The 21,066-nt window shown below is 30.9% G+C and overlaps 3 protein-coding genes across 3 annotated transcripts; all 3 read left to right on the top strand.

Moving 5' to 3' along the window:
* Nucleotides 1-759: 759 nt before the first annotated feature.
* LOC148192632 (uncharacterized) lies at nucleotides 760-5,952 on the top strand. Its single transcript, XM_088098547.1, has 4 exons — nucleotides 760-911; nucleotides 2,219-2,345; nucleotides 2,462-2,534; nucleotides 5,143-5,952. The coding sequence occupies exons 1-4, from the start codon at nucleotides 884-886 to the stop codon at nucleotides 5,413-5,415; spliced, it is 501 nt and encodes a 166-aa protein (XP_087954673.1). The 5' UTR covers nucleotides 760-883; the 3' UTR covers nucleotides 5,416-5,952.
* A 3,186-nt stretch (nucleotides 5,953-9,138) lies between these two features.
* Nucleotides 9,139-11,865, top strand: LOC148192631 (uncharacterized). The gene is made up of 5 exons (XM_088098548.1): nucleotides 9,139-9,369; nucleotides 9,454-9,503; nucleotides 10,452-10,557; nucleotides 10,644-10,702; nucleotides 11,576-11,865. The coding sequence occupies exons 1-5, from the start codon at nucleotides 9,274-9,276 to the stop codon at nucleotides 11,625-11,627; spliced, it is 363 nt and encodes a 120-aa protein (XP_087954674.1). The 5' UTR covers nucleotides 9,139-9,273; the 3' UTR covers nucleotides 11,628-11,865.
* A 2,113-nt stretch (nucleotides 11,866-13,978) lies between these two features.
* Nucleotides 13,979-20,159, top strand: LOC148192630 (glutamate--tRNA ligase, chloroplastic/mitochondrial-like). Its single transcript, XM_088099562.1, has 13 exons — nucleotides 13,979-14,233; nucleotides 14,327-14,445; nucleotides 15,563-15,684; nucleotides 16,377-16,556; nucleotides 17,038-17,156; nucleotides 17,241-17,289; nucleotides 17,658-17,759; nucleotides 17,933-18,035; nucleotides 18,169-18,232; nucleotides 18,800-18,914; nucleotides 19,071-19,171; nucleotides 19,390-19,546; nucleotides 19,713-20,159. Exons 1-13 carry the CDS (start codon nucleotides 14,013-14,015, stop codon nucleotides 19,935-19,937), a joined length of 1,677 nt encoding a protein of 558 aa, XP_087955688.1. The 5' UTR covers nucleotides 13,979-14,012; the 3' UTR covers nucleotides 19,938-20,159.
* Nucleotides 20,160-21,066: the final 907 nt, after the last annotated feature.

Raw genomic sequence — 21,066 nt, 5'->3', positions numbered from 1 at the left:
AATGTGTATTTATTAAAATTATAATCAATTTTTACTTATCATTAATTTAATTATAACACAATCACAGTTTAATCACAATTATAATTATTTCCTCACACTATTACAAAAATGCTTGATATTCATAAATATAATTAATAATTAGTTTAATACAAAAATGTGTTTGATATTTATCATTTATACTTAATTGTGATTATAGTCTTAGAAAACATCATGACTTTTTATTCGAACATTTAACTTTCCTAATTGATTTTTACGAAGAAAACACTCACTGGAGAATCATTAAGTAAGAGAATTTTATGCAGAATTTATTTAAAAATAAATTTTCCTAATTGATTTTTACGAAGAAAAAACTCACTGGAGAATCATTGAGTAAGAGAATTTTATGCAGAATTTATTTAAAAATAAAAGGGATTAAATGAAAAAATTTGTGTGACAAAGTCAATATCTTTATCAAAATTTAATATTTAAATGTTTTACTTTGATTTCTTAAATTTTTTATTATATTAAAATTTTCACTTTTTAATTTATCATGATAAATGAATTTATAACAAATATTTTTATACCAATCAAAATTAATACTCTTCGTATAGTATTTCAAGAGAACGATCAAACTGATGTAATAAACAAAAATTTCAGAAATAAAAATACAAATTTTCAAACATTTAAAAAAAATCTAAACAAAATAAGATGATAGATGAAAATATGTTTTGTTTTCGATGGAAAAAAGAAAACAAAAACAAAATGATGAGATGTCTGATTTTAGATTCTGCAAAGGATTAACGTAAGTTTGATTTCATAGTATATATTATTGTGCCTTAAATCTATCACCACAACCACGCAGACAAAGGTTCATATCTGAGAGACTTGTTTGTGGTATCACAGCATGGGACAAGTATTTGACAAGTTAGATGGTATTCCTTATTTCCCTTCTCATTTCTTCTTGTTTTACCTTCTTCTTTCTTCCTTCCATTTCCTGATTTTCAGTTCCTGCATCTTTTTCATTTGTTCTCTTATCTTCTCTTTCTCTGTTTTTGAAATTTTCCTTCTGTGCCTACAATCAAGGGTCGTTTAGACAGTGGACCAAGTATTAATTAATAATAAGAAGAAATCAAAAGCTTGAAGCTTGAAAATATATTTGTTTTTTATACATATATAACCCCAGTTATGTCCTGAATGAGTAGTAGGCTTCACTGTGATTGAATTTATTGCCATGTTGTGCTATGGAAAGTATGAAATTGGGGAAGTTGGGATTTCGTGCTGTACCAAATATGGTATTTTTGAAAGAAATGGTTGTGATTTTCAAGTGGGGTGTGGATTAAATTTGAATGTGATAAATCTGGTAAAGTAGTAACAAGATAGGTGTTCAAGCTGTTCAAACCCTTATGTTTGGTTTCTGCTGGAAATTAAGCTTTTGAATTGGGAATTTATGTAAATCCTATTACAGGGGTTGCTTATTTTTTGAATCATGCTTTGGGGGTGTCTGATGCTTTGCTTTTCAAGTCTAAAAGTTAAGCCATTTTGGGATAAGTTGTGGTCAGTGGCATCATTTGTTCCGTGTGTGCAACAAAGGCTGTGATTTGATGGCAAGAATGTGTGAAGTTTAGATGTGTAAGATTACACAGGACAAGAAAGCCAAGACTGATAGAAGACTAAATAGATATTTGGATTTGGTTATGTAACCCAACTTGTGATGTAGGATAGAAATAAAACCAGTTAAAGAGAAAACAAGGAGAAAAATGATAGATGGGAAATAAGGAGAAAAAGGATGAGAAAGTATGAGAGCAAGAAAAGTTGCTGTAATTTTAGGGTCTCCATTCAAGTATTGAACACTTGATTTTTACGAAGTGGTTTTTAACAGCTAGACCAAAGATTTAGTATTCAAGTAGCATAAATTCAGGCTGAAGAAATGAACTTGATATTACTTACTGAATCTTTCAAATTTGTTAAGGTTATCACAAACCCCTAAATTATTAATGATTCTGTTATGCATAATTGGTATTTCTACGAATCCACTCTTTGATGGTTGAAAACTTTCCTAGTTCACTCTTCATGAACATCAGGTAACATGATTTAATGATAATGCATTTTTTATCGCCTTCATTAAGTATATTGACATTCTTGCATATGTAAGATACGGCATATTAAAAATAGCACACAATTGTGTGGTCATGTTATAGTGATCAATTGCTAATGTTTAATAGCTATGCATTTTACACAGGTAAGGAGTGGAGGAAAAGGCAAATAAGAAAGATAACAGATCGAGTTTTTGAAAAATTACAGAATCAAAAGGAAAGTGATAAGTTGAGTTTTGAAGATCTGTATATTGCTGTCTTACTCGTGTACAAGTAAGAAGGCTGCTTCATTATTGTTTTTGACATTTTGGTGGCCTTGATAATACGTTTTTCAATTACTGAATAAATTTGATTATTTCTTCTAAAAGAGACCTGTTTCTATGTTATAGTGATATCAACAAGTATATACCTGGTCCCCATTTTGACCCTCCATCAAAAGCCAGAGTCAAAGAAGTCAAAGAGGTACTTTATTGTGACATAATGAGATCAAACTAGGTACTCTATTTATTTATATATGTAAAAGTTTTACATAGTTGAAACCCATCTAACCTATGGCGCTTTTTCTTATAATCATGTTATGTACTGAATACCTTTTTTAACTTTTTAATAATATATTACTAATTCAGGTTTTCCATTATCATAACAGAGGAGAGTTTAAATACAAGCAGTAATCCTGCTTCATCTAAATACAAGCAGTAATCCTGCTTCATCTGATAAATTGTTTGTTAGAGTTTTGGTTCATTTGAGAGATAACCATGTCAGATGTATTTATGGTTTAGTGCGTACTTGGTGAAAGTGAAAGTGATAATGAGAGGAATTCAAAATGGCAAATGAAAATCTTCGTCGTATTAAAGCATGTTTCAAGTCAAGATATATAAATCGTCATCGTATTACAACATATCTCAAAGTGAAAGTCAAGTAATGAATCTGAGCATAGAATTTGAGAAGGACTTCAACTTTCTGGTTTCCCTGTTTTCACCTCTGCTCGTATTGGTTGTATTTTAACTAATTGGTTTGATCTAAGTGAATTGGGAAATTTGTACATAAAGGTGTGTCATGTAACTTGGAAGGAAGAAATACTGCAGTCTGTAGACATTGTTACTCAGTAAAATTGCCATTGTTAAACACTTGTGATTGCAATTCAACAATTAATAGAATTGGATCACAAGGGCTATTATCCAATGTCTGGAAAAGACTTTCTGCCCTGCAGTGTCTCTGTTAGGATATAGGGTATTTGGGATATAAGGGTATAATGGGAAATGGGATTAGGATAGAAGGTAGAGGAATCCCATTTCCCATTATACCCTTATATCCCAAATACCCTATATCCTAACAGTCTCAAACTATGTGAAAAATAATAATTCTCCTCTTAATTTAGTATTAAACTAGCACAAGTGTAATGATGATTTGTGTTTGTGAAGAAACTTCATGTTTCTGAATTTGCAGAGGGTTTGTGAGGCAATGATCGACAGTTGGTAACAAAGACTATTCTATCATCATGTGTCACATAATGGAAGAGATGGATTGGAATGGAATGGAGTAGAATGATTTTATGGAACATAATGTAATGGAGTAGAATGATTTTATGGAACATAATGGAATGTAAGATATACTGAAAAAATATTCTCATTCCTCTCAAATTGGGGGAGAAAGAAAAGTTAAGGTAAATAATGAACTAGGATGGACTAGGTTGCACTAATTTCCTTTTCATACTCATCTTACCAATTCAAACAACTTAACATAACATTATATCTTCTTTCATCAACTCAGACATAGCCTAAATATCAGGGACTTGTAGCGTGTATGACAAACTATAATCTGTGGGCAGAATAACATAACTGACTACTTTGGTTCAAAGACCAATGTTTGTGGTGTGGTTTGAGTTGTCTACTAACTTTGAGCTAAAGTGTTCATTGAATAAGTGAGTTTTCAATCCCAAAGAAGTTCATACATTTTAATACTATTTTAAAAACTAATGTTGGATGGGAATACATCACAAAACATTAACTAAAAAGTCAGAGTGTTTTAACTAGAAGTTTGCAAGTGTCAATAAGGTCATTATATTCAAAGTATTGTTCGTTTTGGTGTTCAGTGATCTATCACGGTTTTGTTCCTGTAAAATGGTGTCTAGATAGATTCGAGGGTGAGAGTATTCAGCTATTATGAGATGTGAAATATTTTGTTGTATTGGAACACAAGAAGAATATCTTGAAATTTGATGGGTTCAAACATTGACAAATTTCTTATAATTTTTCCGAGTCATGTTTATTATCGTTTTGCCTGGAAAGTACTGATTTGTATCTTAAGAAGGTTATCAGTGTGGTTAGGGGGAATGTAGTAAGATACTTTGTAGTATTGTTGTGTAAGGTTGCATCTTCTGCATTATAAGAGAAAACTGAACAAGATATTTCAATTTCATAAATCACGCGAGTAGACTTGGGTAAAGTAAAGAAGATCAACTTTACCTGGGGTGAAGATCATGCAGAAGTACCTTAAGAACCATGAATTCATTCCACATCACATTTCAAAGATATAGTCACAGAGTGATTCAGCACTGCTATTGAATAGTTTCAATACTGTGAAAATCATTGGAATGCAAATGTAATTTTTGGAAATGTGGATTCTTAAATTCTGTTATTTTGTAGAAGTGCATAAGACACTCTGGTTTTTAAATTTCTGAGTGTGACTATTGTGCTGGACATGCCTCTCTTGCAATTTATCAGATGGGTTCTGCACTTCCCATTAGAGCTTCACTTTATTTGCAAGAAGCTAACTATTCTTTATCATGTACTTGATTTACCCTTTTTTTTAATAAGAATCAACAAACAGACAAAATTTATCATGTGCTAGGAATTGAGAGGCACCTTTTCATTTTTCTTCAAAATGGTCTTTTTGTTATGCTTAACTACGTTAAAATTCAACTCTTAAAACAAGCTAAATGTACAAAGACAACTTTGTTCAGACCAACAGAATTTATCATTCTACTTCAGCTAGATTTGATTTTTTTTTTTATGTATACTATAATTATTAGTTTGTTGGAACTAAGTGTGATTCATATAACAATTTGCAGAAATGTGATATCAACCTTGATGGGGATATTGACCGTGAAGAATTTTTCGACTTCATCCTGCAAATGACAGCTGATACATTCACTGTTGTTAGCCAAAAACTTATTGTCACTATGGTTGTAGCACCAACAGTTGCAGTGGCAACAAAGAGAGCCACTGAGGGTGTTCCATATGTTGGGAAAGTGGTGAAGAAGATACCAAATTCAGTTTATGCTTCCCTTGTAACCATTGCAGCTGTGTGGTTCCAGAAAAAGGCTCAAAGTTCTTCACTGTAGCCATTGCTCATCAAGTCTTTCACAAAGAATGCTCGAATTCTCTTGATTCTGTACATAGGATTGAAACTGTATCCATGTTAGATATAAAATGACAATTGATAAAAGAGTTAACTATGTTTTTATTCCTAAACCATAAGGCAAATTTGGTTTTTTCCCTCTCTCAAACTTTAATCTTGTTATGTCCTTATACTTAAAGAAAGACATATATGTAATAATTTTTGTCCATTAGCGTTAATTGTTTTTTGACGTGATAAACGACAAATCACATTAGATGCAATCCATAAGATCTTTTCATGTCAACGTCTTAAAAAATCTAACGTGATTTGTAGTTTTTCATGTTAAAATATAATTAACATTATTGGATGAGAAGAATTATATTCATGCATTTCTTAGATATAAGGATCTAACATGATCAAAATTTGAGATAGAAACAAAAATCAAAATCATATTATAATTTAGGAATAAAAACATAGTTAACCCTTAATTAAATCAATGATTATGTTTTGCATTTTGGATAATAAACCAATTCTTGATTTTGATTTTTCTGTGGAAGGTTGTGTAATATGCATGTAAATAATAAACTCTGTTAAATCAAATTGTATACAATTATTATCTATAACCATTTTCTTTCATTTTTACGATGACTCATCTCTAATATCTTGGCTCCTATAATGAGCTTTATCTGACTGAAAAATATGTTTGAAATGAAAGTTCATTTGGGTGAACGCTACCTTATGAGTGTACAGATCATATTAGGTTTAATGTTTCAATAGGTCCCTATTTTTATTTAGAATTTGAAATAGGTCCCTTTATTTTTTGGCGTCTCAATTAGGTCCTTATTTTTGTTAATTTGATGCAAATAAATCCTTTCCGTCAATTTCATCAAACGGCGTTAATGAATGTGTGACGTGGCCTCACACGTGTCAATACTGTCCTCAGGCCACGTCACACATTCATTAACGCCGTTTGATGAAATTGACGGAAATGATTTATTTGCATCAAATTAACAAAAATAAGGACCCAATTGAGACGCCAAAAAATAAAGGGACCTATTTCAAATTCTGAACAAAAATAGGGACCTATTGAGACATTAAACCATCATATTAATATGTTTATAATTTTATTTATTTTCTTTTTAGTGTGGTAAGGATAAATAAAAGTTAATTTTAGAATGTGTTTGGATTAGCCAGTGAAAAAGGAAGAAAATAAAAGGTAAGAGAATGTAAATTGAGGTTATTTGAAAGTAAGTAGAAAGTTGGTAAAAGATGTAATAGATATAATTAAATATTTTTTTACATATTTAAAAAATAATTTGTAAAATAATTATTCAAAAAATATTTTGTAAAATAATTATAAATTTTAAGTTAAAATAATCATATTCATACATTAAACACAATAATTAATCATTATACAAGATGACAAATTTCCTCAAAATAATCATATTCATACATTAAACACATTAAACACAATAATTAATCATTATACAAGATGACAAATTCCCTCAAAATAATCATATTCATACATCATACACATTAAACACAATAATGATAAACTAAGCACATTTTATAGAATGAAATTGTTGGCTATAGAGCTCATACTTAATAGATTTATTGCATAAAACAATTGACTCTATCCAACCCAACCTTTGAGTTTAATCTTAATTCAAACTAAGACCTGCTTAGTGAATCCTTTTCTCACTTAGCGAGACATTCCTAAAGATATGTTCGCTTAGCGAGGTTAGGACCCAATGAACAAGTCACTCTCGGACCTATTAATTTTTTCAAAGAATTTCTTTTCTAGTGAAAGGCTCACTCGCTCAGTGACTAGGACCACTAGGAGCTGGTTCCATTAAGCTTGCCCAACGAGTCTTTTCTCAACCAACGAGAGAGCCCATTTGAGCTCACTGAATTTAGTTAAATTCATTTTTTCCAGTGAACGACTTGCTTGCCCAATAAGTCTACACAAAACCATAAACTCTACATATGTATCGTAGCACCTATTTGGTCCATTTAATAACTTTTACATGTTTTTTAGTTTAAAAATAACATACATACAAAGTTCAAAATACCTTAGGTAGACTAAATTAACCAAAATGACAGATCGTAGGTTGTTCGACAATCATAACTTATATGCATATCACAAATTTAAAGCTACTTCAACTAATATCATATATCAATATCATATATTAATATCTATTGTACCAATTCATCAACACTCAACATATCAATTCATACAATAAAATATAATCGCGCATAAAAACTTTAGTAGCTTCTAATTGCTCTAGTAACTCAAATAAAAAAAATTGAATATACCTTAATGACCACATACAAAACATATTCACTTTAAATTATTATGAGTCACATGCATGGACAAGAGGATCACATGCAACTCAAAATATTAAAGTGACTCAATATAAAACAAAAAGTAAACTTAATTTGGTTTGAATTTTATTAAATGGATATATAAACTCATTATTAAGACTTTTACTTATAATATTCAAATCGATGAAAGATAAAGTCATATATATATATATATATATATATATATATGATTTAAAAATGAATTTATGATTTTTATAAAATAAAACTCGATTAATAAAAATTATATGTCTTACACTTTAAAGAATAAAATATCATCTTTTAAAATCATTATTATACACTATTTTATAGATGATTATACATACCATTAAAAAAATAAAAAGAAATGATCATATCGAATTGTTTGATTAATATTTGAATTGAAAGAAATAAAAAAAATTAAAATGTAAATCGAAAATCATTTTTGTTCAAAAATAGTAAAACAATATTAAAGTAATAATATTATATATATATATACATATATATATATATATATATATATATATATATATATATATTACTTTGTTTTTCTTGTAAAAAAAGTTGTATTGCAACGTATATCTTCAATTAGAAACTCTTATTTTTTTGGTCAAAACTCATTTTTTTTAATGTTGAAATAGGTAGTTAGTTTTATTGATGATGACAAAGTTTATAATGAATTTCTTTAGATTAAATTTAATTTTTTTATTGATGTAAAATTAAAACATAAGAAATTAAATTTTTTTTTATCAATTTTAAGTAATTCTATATAAAAAAGAAAGAAAAGAAAATATCATAGTAGATATTTTTTATATATTCTTGTCACACCTTCGTTTGTAAAAAATCATGTTTTGACATATTTAATTTATCCATTTTATCATAAATACAACTAATATAGTATTAATCTGTTCTAATATCTTAAAAGAAAGTGAAGTAACATATTATAGTAGGACCACTTTTTTATAATAACTATCGGAAATACATAACTATATTGCTGTGTATTTATTTATTTATTATGATAATGAAAATTTAGAAAACTAGATATTATAATAGTTATTAAAATAAAAATTACCATTCAAATTTATATCAAACTTATAAAAGCTAATTAAAAAATAATTATAAAAATAAATATTTTTATTAAATTTTATAATATTATAAATGCATGATATTTAAATATAATTATTTATAAATAACAACATGTATTTATAAGAATGTATAAATTAAGAAGTGGTAACAAAAATTTATTATTAACAATAAATAGTTGTTATTCATGATAAGTATTGTTTTATAAACATCTGTATTCTAAAAAAATATTAAAATCTTTCTTTATCAGTAATTATAAATGATCCTAAATAATGGGTAAAACACTGTACTGCAAAGATCTTGTCACTGTGAAACCTGTTTTGTGGAATAAGGCATTTAGCCACTGTCACTGCTTGATTGATTTAGCTTTGCTTGTTTTCATCAAAAGTTTGGAATTTTTTGATTGTTCTTTGATTTTCACATAACAATCACTTTCAGAATGCTGATTGCAACACCAAATTTCTTCCTATCTCTTCTCTTAATATCCTCACTCTTTTGCCCAACACTCCTTGCCAAGTCTTCTCACCCAATCTCCGTAAGCCTCTATCCCTCTTTCTTTTTGCGTTTTCTGTTACCCTTTTCGTTTTCCGATTGATTTTAATATCTGGGTATCTGGCAGGATACTGAAGTCAGGAAGAACAAGATTCAGTGCTATGCTGATATTGACAGGTTCTCAAAATATCTAACAAATTGGGTTGTAGAACATGTCTTTTAGAGTGAATTACATTTTGATGTTTAATGATGTTACACTTGTTTTATTGGTCCCAAAAGTTTTGTCTATGCAAAATCCGTATCCAAAGGGATTATTATCTTGTTAGCTAGTTCAGAATTTCGGTAGAGTGACTTTGAAATTGAGAGCAAGTTCATAATTTGTGTTGGGTAAATTTGATGTCAATTTAAGAATTTGGGCATCGAACTTAATAGCAAGTTGAGAATTTCAGTAGAGTGACGTTGAAATTGAGAGCAAGTTCATAATTTGTGTTGGGTAAATTTGGTGTCAATTTGAGAATTTGGGCATCGAACTTAATAACAAGTTGAGAATTTGGATGGAGTGAATACGATAGCAAGTTGAGACTTTAGGTAGAGGGACTTTAATAGAAATTTGAGAATCTGGGAAGAGTAAATTTCACAGCGATTTGGCTAGACTGAATTTGATAGCAAACTGAGAATTTTGAGGATTAATTTCCATAGAAGAAACTTTGGTGGTTGGAGGACCATAGTAGGTAACACATTTTCAGGACTAAATTGTATATTTTCTAAATTTGTTATTAACCTTTGTACCATTATAACTAAAAGTGTGTTCAGAGCTAGGCTGAAATATATAGCTAAATGCCCTTGGTTTTCCTGTTTCTGGTCTGGTTCTTATTTCTGGAATATTTAATTGGTTTGTAAAATTTTTTGATAATCAGCAACTCTTGTTGGTATAGATTCATCCTAGTTGACTCATTTCTTTTAGCATTATAACTGAACCATTTCTGCTTCAAGTTTAGTGCTATTGTTTGTAGATATTGGTTGGTGTTCTTAACTGGCTTTTTTTTTCTTACAAATTTAATGGGAGTGAATGTGATGTTTGGAAACTATTGATCCACATTTATGATTATTTCTTTTTGTGGTTAGTGGGTTGTGGGGTTGGTCGTGCAAATCATCAGCGATAGCAAGGGAGAATTGTGCTCTGCGATGCCTTTCACCAGCTTGTTATGAGCTCATCTATGAGAGTGACCCGGTGAGGCAATCTCTTCGTGTGATACCTTTTTCAATAGAGTTCAGATCAGATACCTTTTTCAATTGAATTGAATTTTTTTCTTGTAGCTTGAAGAGGGAGAAAAAGACTTGATTCGCAGTCAAGAGTACAAATACTGCATGCATAAGTATGTATAGTTTCTGCAACTCGATGCTTGGAATTTTTATGATATTGGAAGGGTTGAAGTTTTGCAATGCATGGACTTTGATCTTACATTTAGTTGTGGTTCTTTCTCCATTATTGTAACAAATAATTGAATTCCCAAAACCGTAAATAGGACACATAATTTGCTTGTATGGTTAAGCCAAGTAATCAACATAGAGCCTAGGGAAGTAAATAAGTTGGATCATTAATCAGTTTTATTAGTTAACTTTAGTTTTATTGTTTGGTTGGGATTCATGTGTTTGTACATTGATTATTGAGAGTAGGGATAGTGAGAAATGGATCTCACAAGATCATTGTTTCTTAGGAATGTCACATATTGTTATTTTGAAGTTTTATCTGATTTTGGAGGGCTAGTAAATTGAAGAACCCTGATATGTTTGGGCGGATGACTGTTATAATAAAGATAACTTCAACTGTATAACAAAATTTAAAAGATATTTTTAGGTTGTCAATGACAACTTGAATGTTCATAGTGGAAACAACAATTAGCATACACTTACAGTGGATAATATATCATTCATCCTTGGCATTAGGCTAGAAAATTTAACGAGTTTCTTTCTGCAGTGTTGTGTTGTCTAAAATGGACAGAGATTTGAAGTTGTCTCTGATTCTAGTTTTAGTGCTGATATAGGTTGTTGGATGACAGGCAACAAGAGCCATTGGTTGATTTGAAGTTAAATAAGAAAATATGTTTGATTCATGTTTACCCTTTTAATCAATTTTATTTTGTACATGTTAAGAAATTTATTATAATTGAACCTTGATATGTTGAGAGAGCTACATGGCATGTGTGGATGAAGTTTAGTCTAAGCATTGTTGTTTGTTTACCTTGCAGGTCGTCCTTGGGGGAGAGCCTTGAGGGTGTGAAGGGTTCCTTTAGCAACTAATCATCATGAAAATTCTGAACTGAAGGTTGAAGATTTGGCGAATTTCTATACTCCTTGCTAAATTTAGAATAGAGAAAATGTCCTTGAGTGTCATAGTTTTTAACTCTTCAAGATTATTGAGGCTATATAGTGTATTAGTTTCTTCATCCTGTGTATCTTCTCAGCTTTTAATCCACCAATGATCATTGTCAAAGGCACAATCTGGTTATCCTATTGAACTCTCAATGGCTTTTCTTGATATGTTTCTACTTTCTCTTATGCTCTCATCCTTAATGCATTTTGAGCAATAACTCTAAAGGGTTTGAGTATAGCTAGAAATTTTAACCTCCCAATGTTGATGTTTAGAACATCCTCCTTAAGTGCCAATTTACCTTCTTTTTTTTTAAAAAAAAAAAACTATTAATTGGTGTTTGAAACCAACATTACAAATAAACAAAATTACCCTCTGAACTTAGTGATCATGATCAAATGTTTGTTTCTATTTTGAGTATAAAAACATTGTATTGTTAATCAGATAGAAGTCATGATGATATAGTTTGAATATAATTAGCAGAGTGTAAGCAAGATAGTGTCATCTACTGTTATGAATGAATCTTTAAGCTCTAAAACATTGTTGTTCTGTGTCAATTTGGTTGTCCATTTGGATTCCCTTGGTATACAATAAGATTATGTTGCTGTTGGTTTGTCCTTTTATACCATTTATCAATATATCATTTTTAACATCTTTTGGGCTTTTATTTTCTGCACCCGCACAATTTCTGTTTACCCCCAAAATTTTCTAAATGACCATTTTCATCCTTGGAAAAAGTCACTTCTGGACTACATGTTCTGAAAACTTTTTAGAACAAATTTTTAAGAATAAGATTTTCAAAACAGAAATTTCGAAATACATGAAATGCATTATAGAATAATTGTGGGTATGAAGAAAGCAATAACCTATCTTTTGCTATGTATGGTATGCAATTTTAAGTACATGAAAAGCCAGTTATATAATTTAATAAGAGAGTTTGCACATTAGAGTATTGAATCATGTTCTGGTGCATTAGTCCTTCGGAAAGTATGTTGCTTTTCTTCTTTTGAAGGTATCCTTGAACTGAAAGACATAAACTAATTCTTCTTTTGGAGACTTAGTGAATGTGATATGTGAAGTGGATTGTCTTTCACAGCGAAGATCTTTTCATACACATAATCATGAATTGAATCTTCACAAAGAATCCAACCATCTATTTTCAGATTTCTTTTTGAGAACTTGAGAAGTTGTGTTTTGGAATGTAAAAACTAAGTGTATGTACATGCATCCAAGATTATATTTTTTAATTTTTTTTATAGATAAAAGAAAAAAGAAAAAGGAAAATCTTTTCCTTATAAGACATTCTATGTGAGTTGTCTTGACCCTACTCTACCACACATGTAATAAAGTTCCAAACACCTACTTTCTATCTTATTTTACACAACAGCCCTTAAACAAACAACACAATATTAACTTATTATTATATTTTCCTATGAGTTTTATATAAATAAAAAATATAATTCTTACTCTATTAACAACATAGGGAAGAGAATACAATTTTATCAAAAATATGAAAGGCGATTATTATTTATTAAATTTTTTCAACTAATTTTCTCCTTGTGATAATTACAAATATTTTTCTTAAAAAAAAGTAAACCAGTTATTGTTCATAAAATTAGAAGTACTAGTGTTTGTGTGCTCATCTTTTAAGACAATAAAAATAATTAATATAATTAAAATCATTCATTATAATAAAAATTAGTTATTATTATCACTATGCTAAAAAAATGTATACACGTTCTCAAGCTGCTGTATTTTTATAAGTAAAAAAATATAATTTAAAAAATATAAATAATTTTGTATAAATGACTAAATAAATATAAATAACTTTATAAGAATAAGAACTAAGGAATGATATAATTATTTTTGTATGGAGAAGATTACATCTTTTATCAAAATAATAAAATTCTTTTATTTCACCTATGATATGGATGTTAGGAAGTAAAAAAGTTATGAGAGTATCATGCGACATCATCTACCTGTGTCAACTTAATAAAACCTAATTATTTTAATTAATATTAAAATAAAAAGTATTATAAAATTTATAAAAAATATTCTTAAAAAACAATTATAAAAAAACTACAAAATCTGATAAAATAATTTAGATTAATAAAAATAAAATCCACGATAAAATATATATACCAAAAGAATTATTAAAAATAATTATAGACATTGTGTTTATTTAAGTTAATTAATTGTTACAAATTGTTATCAATTTTTATTTTATTTTACTTTCTCTCAAACAAGAGAAACATGAATAAGAAACAAAACCATTATCCAGTGTGAAACACAACACAGAAAAAAAGAAGACAGAAATGGCGTTGTTGAGTGGCGGCACGCCATGGTCCAAGCTCGTTGCTCCTCCCATTTTCCACCGTTCTCACGCCCCTCGCACCTTCCTATTTTTCAAACGACGCCGTTTCTCAGTCTCTGCTCTCTCAGAGCAGCCCGTTCGCGTCCGTTTCGCTCCGTCTCCAACCGGAAACCTCCATGTCGGCGGTGCTCGAACGGCCCTTTTCAACTACTTGTTCGCCAGGTTCATTTTTCATCATAAAAATTCAATTTAAATAGTGGGTCTTCTTTGGTTTTGAGTTTTCCGCTATGTGGTGTGTTGGGGTTACGATTTCAGGTCCAAAGGTGGGAAATTTGTGCTCAGAATTGAGGACACTGACTTGGAGAGGTCCACAAGGGAGTCTGAGGAGGCCATGCTCAAAGATCTCTCTTGGCTTGGGCTTGATTGGGATGAAGGTGAGCGAGTGAGTGTGCATTCAACAATGATGATGATATATTAATACCTCTATATTATAGGCACTTTTAATTAAAGTAAAACCTACGCATGAATGGAGATTTAAAAGAGATAAGAAAATTGAATCTCTGAATGACATCATAGATATATAGTTCAAGTGTAAAAAACTTTCCTTATGAGAGGGGAAGCCCTGGGGCAACGGCAAGGGTTTGCCTTGGTGACTTGTTTGTTATGAGTTCAAATATAGAAACATCTCTTTTGCATATGTAAGGCTTAGTCTGTGCACAATGTGGAGCCTTCTGACTTTGGGGTACATTAGTTTGCTAAAAAGTCTATCTTGCAGCATAATTTGCAACACTATAATTAATTTGTATATGAACAAATAACAGGATGCCTAGTGAAATGATAAATAGAACGGCACGGACTTGATTGGGAGGAGGGTTAGTTGGTGATTGTGCATTGAAGAGTGATTTGTTCCATTTGGCACCCCTTATTTGTCTATCTCTTTATATCATCATCAATTATATATGGGAAAATAGCAATGGATAACAACACTCTATTTAACACCTAGAAGGAGAAAAAGAGGAGTAGGTCTGACATGTATATTATATTATAAGAAGGAAGAGTTAGAGAGAAACAACAAGTGCTGAAGATGATACAGGAAATTCATTATATCTATATTTCTCTCTTTTCTATCACTTTTTTTCCCTCTTGGTGTCACTTAACATTGGGCGTCCACTAATCTTTTACCTTATAGACCAAGGATATTTGACACCCTTTCTATGTCGTTTTCTTGTCACATAAATCTACTATACCTACATCAAAGATGATTTGCGGTCTCCTTAAAGCTATTTGACATTTGACAGGGATAGAGAGAAAAAAGAGAAATGTAAGTATGGTGGGTAAGTTGATGTGATAGGAAGAGAGAGAGAGAGAGAGAGAGAGAGAGAGAGAGAAATGCCGTGTTTGAAATGATATGGTGTTCACGCATCATTACTGACAAATAACATACGGGTGTTCAGTAATCTTTTTCCTTGAGCAGTTGTAATGGTTTTGCTTTGGTGGTATATTTGTTGATGGTTAAGTGTGTATATTTGTATGTTATGGTGAATTTGCTAGGGCCTGGTGTTGGAGGGGATTATGGTCCTTACAGGCAGTCTGAGAGGAATTCTTTATACAAACAATATGCACAAAACCTACACCAATCTGGCCATGTTTATCGCTGCTTCTGTTCTAATGAGGTATGTTTTGGAACTTGCTTCATGTGAATGTAATGATCTGGACTCGACAATGTTTGTAACCTTTGATGATTTAGCATGTTTGCATGTATTTGGGGGGGTTTTACTAATACCTTATGTTTTACGAAAGTGGGATTTTTTAAGTAAAGATTGTTTAAAAGAATATATGTTTATTGTGAAAATTTTCCAAACAATTTATTAGCTTTTTTCCCCCCAGAGAATTGCCTTTTTTAAAGCTTGAAGAAATGTACCCAAATTATGAGAAATAGCTCCCCCAAATGGAAACTTAAGAAGCTGCAAAAAAAATAAAAAACATTTTCCTGAAATAAGCTAATGTGAAGTACACACTTAAGATATGAAGTGCCAATTTTGCCCATATGCTTCAAAATGTGTGCCATTAGACTGTTTTCCCTTCGTTGCACGTCATCCAAAATTTTAAATTTGAAATCCTTTTTTGAAAGATTTGACCTGACGTAAAAGCTTCCTCAGCTTCAATTTTTGGTTCAGTTTATTGAGAGCTGGTTTCACAAAAGTTTCTTATTTTGGGATGTGTACCACTTAAAATGAAGAACGAGATTATGAGGTTGGGCCATTAGAATTTGGCCATTGTTTACTGAACTAGTTTTGGTGCTTTTATATCTTTGATCATAAATGCTAAGGTTACCTGTTAATCTTAGCTTTTGTTTATTTAACAGGAACTGGAGAAGATGAAGGAGGATGCTAAACTAAAGAATCTGCCACCGGTGTACACAGGTAAATGGGCCAGCGCAAGAGATGAGGAAGTTGAAGAAGAGCTGGCAAAAGGGACTCCTTATACATACCGGTTTCGAGTCCCTAAAGGAAGTTTAAAAATTAATGACTTAATTCGAGGCGAAGTGAGTTCTTTCCATCATTTTTTGATTTTTCTGTCATTTTCTCGTGAGTGATAGAAATAAATTCCTTCATTTCTTTGAATATACAGAATCAACTGATATCTTGGAAGTATTTTATCTTATCCTATAATTTTGTATCAGTGATCCCCTATAGATACAGAAGATATATGTGATGCTGTGGATTTAGCATTTTTTTTCTGAAGATTCCCTTTAGCCTAGAGGGTTATATTTTTTCAGTTGTGACATGATACATATATCACTTACAGGCATAATTTGATTATGCCATGTGATCAGTAAAGACTGACTACATGCATTTTCATTGGGAATAAATTAAAATTGACTAATTTTCAGAGAAAGCTTGTTTTCGCCTTTGTGTTGCCTTTTTTTTTCATACATTTGAGTTGATGGAAAATGAAGCATGAGATTTCTTCCAAAATAACATTTACTGGCTATTTATTAACTTACCTTTGGTAGTATCTTGAAGGTTAGTTGGAACTTGGATACACTTGGAGATTTTGTGATAATGAGGAGTAATGGCCAGCCTGTTTATAACTTCTGTGTAACGGTAGATGATGCTACCATGGCAATTTCCCATGTTATCAGGTAGTGATTATAATTTCTTAGTTAATCAGAATGTCTAAGATTTTTTTTTTCACTGATTTATTCTGTTAAATATTTTGAATTCAGGGCAGAGGAGCATTTACCAAACACTCTAAGGCAGGCATTAATATATAAGGTAAAATACGAACCATGTAGTATATCATATCACCTTTTACAGCATCAGTTTTTCCTTAAAATTCAAAGTGTCTATCATTGTTTTTGTTTCTCAATTCAAGTCAACACCAAAATGAAATTTGAATTTACTTAAAATATTGATTGAACGTGGTTTTATTTGACTTATGTGTAGAGCGGTATGTATGGTATCACTGATAAAATTTAAGTTGTATTTTTAAGTGATTCATATATTATCAATTGGAATGTCAATGTGGGCTTAAACCATTGGTCAATATTTTACTTATTTTTTAATATTTTTTCCTAAGTCATGCATTAATCTTGGTTACTAATTAAGGTTTGTTCGACATCCGGACATGAATGTGTTTACAGGCATTAGGATTTCCCATGCCTTTCTTTGCACATGTTTCCTTGATTTTAGCTCCTGATCGGAGCAAATTATCAAAACGACATGGAGCAACATCAGTGGGACAGGTGAGGTTGATTTATCCTTTTTCCATCTTTTATCCGTCTTAAAATCGTGTTGTGATTTATGAGGTCTCACTTGATTCTCATTCCTTCATAGTTTTTTACTATGTAAGTTTCCATCAAGTTTCTTCTCTTGTAATAATAATTAATTTCAAACTCTTATAACTGCTCTTTCACAGTTCCGGGAGATGGGATACCTACCGGAAGCAATGGTGAATTACCTAGCATTATTAGGTTGGGGAGATGGCACTGAAAATGAGTTTTATACTCTTGATCAACTTGGTTAGTGATTTTTGTTACTCTACTTTTTGAGAATACTATCATAATATTTCATATCTTGTACTATTTTGTTTTCTGAACAGGAAACTTACTTGGCAATTTTCTTACCTTAAGAATGTATTTCTTGTGTAAACAGTTGAAAAATTCACTATTGAACGTGTTAATAAAAGTGGTGCTATCTTTGACTCAACGAAGTTAAGGTAATTTCTTGCTTTTTGCCTACTTTGTAAGCATAATCGGTGTATTATTTCCACAGCTAGCTTATATCCTGCATTTTGAGCTCAAATGGGTTAAATTTCTTACAATTACTAAATACAGGCAGGTTTTGTCCTGAATGGGAAATTATTGTTTTTCTTTCATCAAGTCTAGGATGGGGAGTGCTAGCAGCATATTCTATAGCACACTTTCTTCAACACACTTTTATTGTTACTACTTAACTGGCATTTCTCAAGTCCAGGTTCTTTGCTGTGATTTTGGTGCTGTACCTTCAAAATGCACTCATTTTGATATTATGAAATATATTAAAAACTTTTTTATGTATCAAAATCAGTGTATTTTGAAAGTACAACTTCAAAAATCCAACAGAAAATACAAGTCTCATTTCTCTTGCAGAGTAAATGTTGCATTTATGATTATATGTACAATGAGTTTATTTAGTCAAATTGTAATATAAGGTTCTATAAGTGGCTGTTCTGAGGCATTGTTGATGAAAGTAAACAACTATTACAATTAATGTCCCTGTAATATACTTTATGCCTTCAATTTAGGTGGATGAATGGTCAACATTTAAGAGGACGTCCATTGGAGGAGTTGACCAAACTTATTGGAGAGTACTGGAAGACATCTGGCATAGTCACAGTATCAGCTGGACCTTTTATTGATGTGAGATCTAATTGCATGCATTCTTGATTCAGACTCCTCATAAATACAATCTACTTAGCTTCATTTTCTGAAGCATGGTGATTTTTTTTTTTAATATGGTTTTGACCCATCTTGCAACAATGGACTCAATAGTGATAACACACGATTGACTAACAGGAAACTGTTCAACTACTTAAGGATGGGATTGACTTGATAAATGATGCAGACAAGGCCCTTACTAACTTGCTTTCTTATCCTTTGCATTCTACTTTACAGAGGTGATTACTCATTCTTCTAAGATGGAATTTTTCAATTGGCCATATAAAATGAACAAGGTTAAGATGTGCATGCTATTGTGGATTTAGCTTTGCAAGTCTGAGGGTCACAACTTGTAGCTGGCTATAATATTGTGTATTGTATTTGTAGATAAGTGTTTATTTATAATGGCAGTGGTATTTGCACTATTAGTAGTTACAACTCTACATGTTGGTGGCAGCGATGAAGCAGAACCTCTCTTGCAAGATAATCTTTCTGAGTTTGCCGATAGCCTATTGGCAGCCTATGATAGTGGTGATCTGGTGGCAGCACTTGAAGACGGCCATGCCGGCTGGCAAAAGTGGGTGAAAGGCTTTGGTAAATCGCTTAAGCGGAAGGTGAGCTGAACAGTCTTAAACACCACTTGCATTCTATTGATAAAGTATTTTGGAAAAAATGTGTTCTTTCAGCCCCTAATTTTGGTCAAATGTGTTTAAAGCCTGTTGTTCTTTTGTGTTAAAGAGTTTGTTCATCAAACTAAACATCTCCACTTTCATGTTCAAGGGAAAATCACTTTTCATGCCTCTTAGAGTTCTGTTGACTGGAAAACTTCATGGACCTGACATAGGGGCAAGTGTTGTATTGCTCTATAAAGCTGGAATTAGTGATGTAGTGGCTCCTGAAACTGGCTTTGTGACATTGGATGAAAGATTCAAAATGCTTAGGCAAATCAACTGGGAGACATTGCCCAAGGATCAACCTGTCAAAGAGACTGCTGCTTCTGTCTAACTGAGATTTCACTATCAAGGTCTATCAAATAAAACCATGGTTTTTTACACTACTGTTTCATGCAAATTTGAGTACAGAAATGTTTTTTTTTTTGTAATTTTTCCGAGGGGTCTTGTTCAGGCTTAATAATGAGTTTCATTTTTTATATATAAACGTTTGTTTCAATGTGACTAGATGTATTTTCTAATATATTGATTTGGAAACATGGATATTTTGGAATAATGTATTTTTTTTTAACTATTTGAGTAATGATGAGGAGCTCAGTGGTTTTGTTGCTAGTTGTAGTTTCATGGTGGATTTTGTGGTGCTTTGTGATGTTCAGAGGTAGTAGGTATATAGGTTGTGATGGGATTAGGAAGGAGATACAACTGGGGCAAATTCAGAAAGAGACCAAATAAAATAAAATAAGATAAACAGAAAAATATCATTCATTTATTTTAAAATCAGTGATCTAATAACTGTTAAATATACCCTCCCATGTTAGGTTAAAAGAAACAAAAAAAAAAATATCATTCACCTATGTTAAAGTTAAACTTGGATAGGCTTGATTTAATTTAATTTTACAGTTTGGTTTAGGTCTATTTTTGCGATTTTTAATTGTAAAGTTATTAAATATTTTATAATGGAAAATATATCTATTGTAAAAGAAATCATGTGTTTGCTTTTGAGATTTAATTTGAATAACAATAGTACATGTCCTATAGAATAAGAGTACGTGTTAATAAGAAACTAAGATTACAACTTAAAAACATAATAGCCAAATCCATCGATAGGTATTCCCAACTACTACAGTGCAAAAGTTAAAACACCTTGTGTTAGTTTAGATGAATATTTCTTGCGTTTTAGCAAATAATTAATAAAATAAGTGATTGATCATACTATTACCCCAGGTTTATTATTTCCTGCACCCACACAATTACTAACTGAACCTATAATAATAGGAAAAAGACTTAAATATCCTCCACCCCGAGTTCATTACTGCCTTCATTTCTACCATCACTGTCACTATAAAGAAAGAAGAAGGCAACGAGAATGTTAAAGAGGAAGAATGTAACATCCCGATAAAATTTACTAAAAGAAATATTATAGATTTGATAAAACATAACATAGAAAAAAAAAATGTAGTTTA

Source organism: Vigna umbellata, chromosome 9 (genome assembly GCF_029865625.1).
Source record: "Vigna umbellata cultivar VRB3 chromosome 9, Vumbellata_1.0, whole genome shotgun sequence".
Lineage (NCBI taxonomy): Eukaryota > Viridiplantae > Streptophyta > Magnoliopsida > Fabales > Fabaceae > Vigna > Vigna umbellata.
The sequence above is the reverse complement of the archived record's forward strand: the minus strand, read 5'-3'. Positions and strand labels throughout refer to the sequence as shown.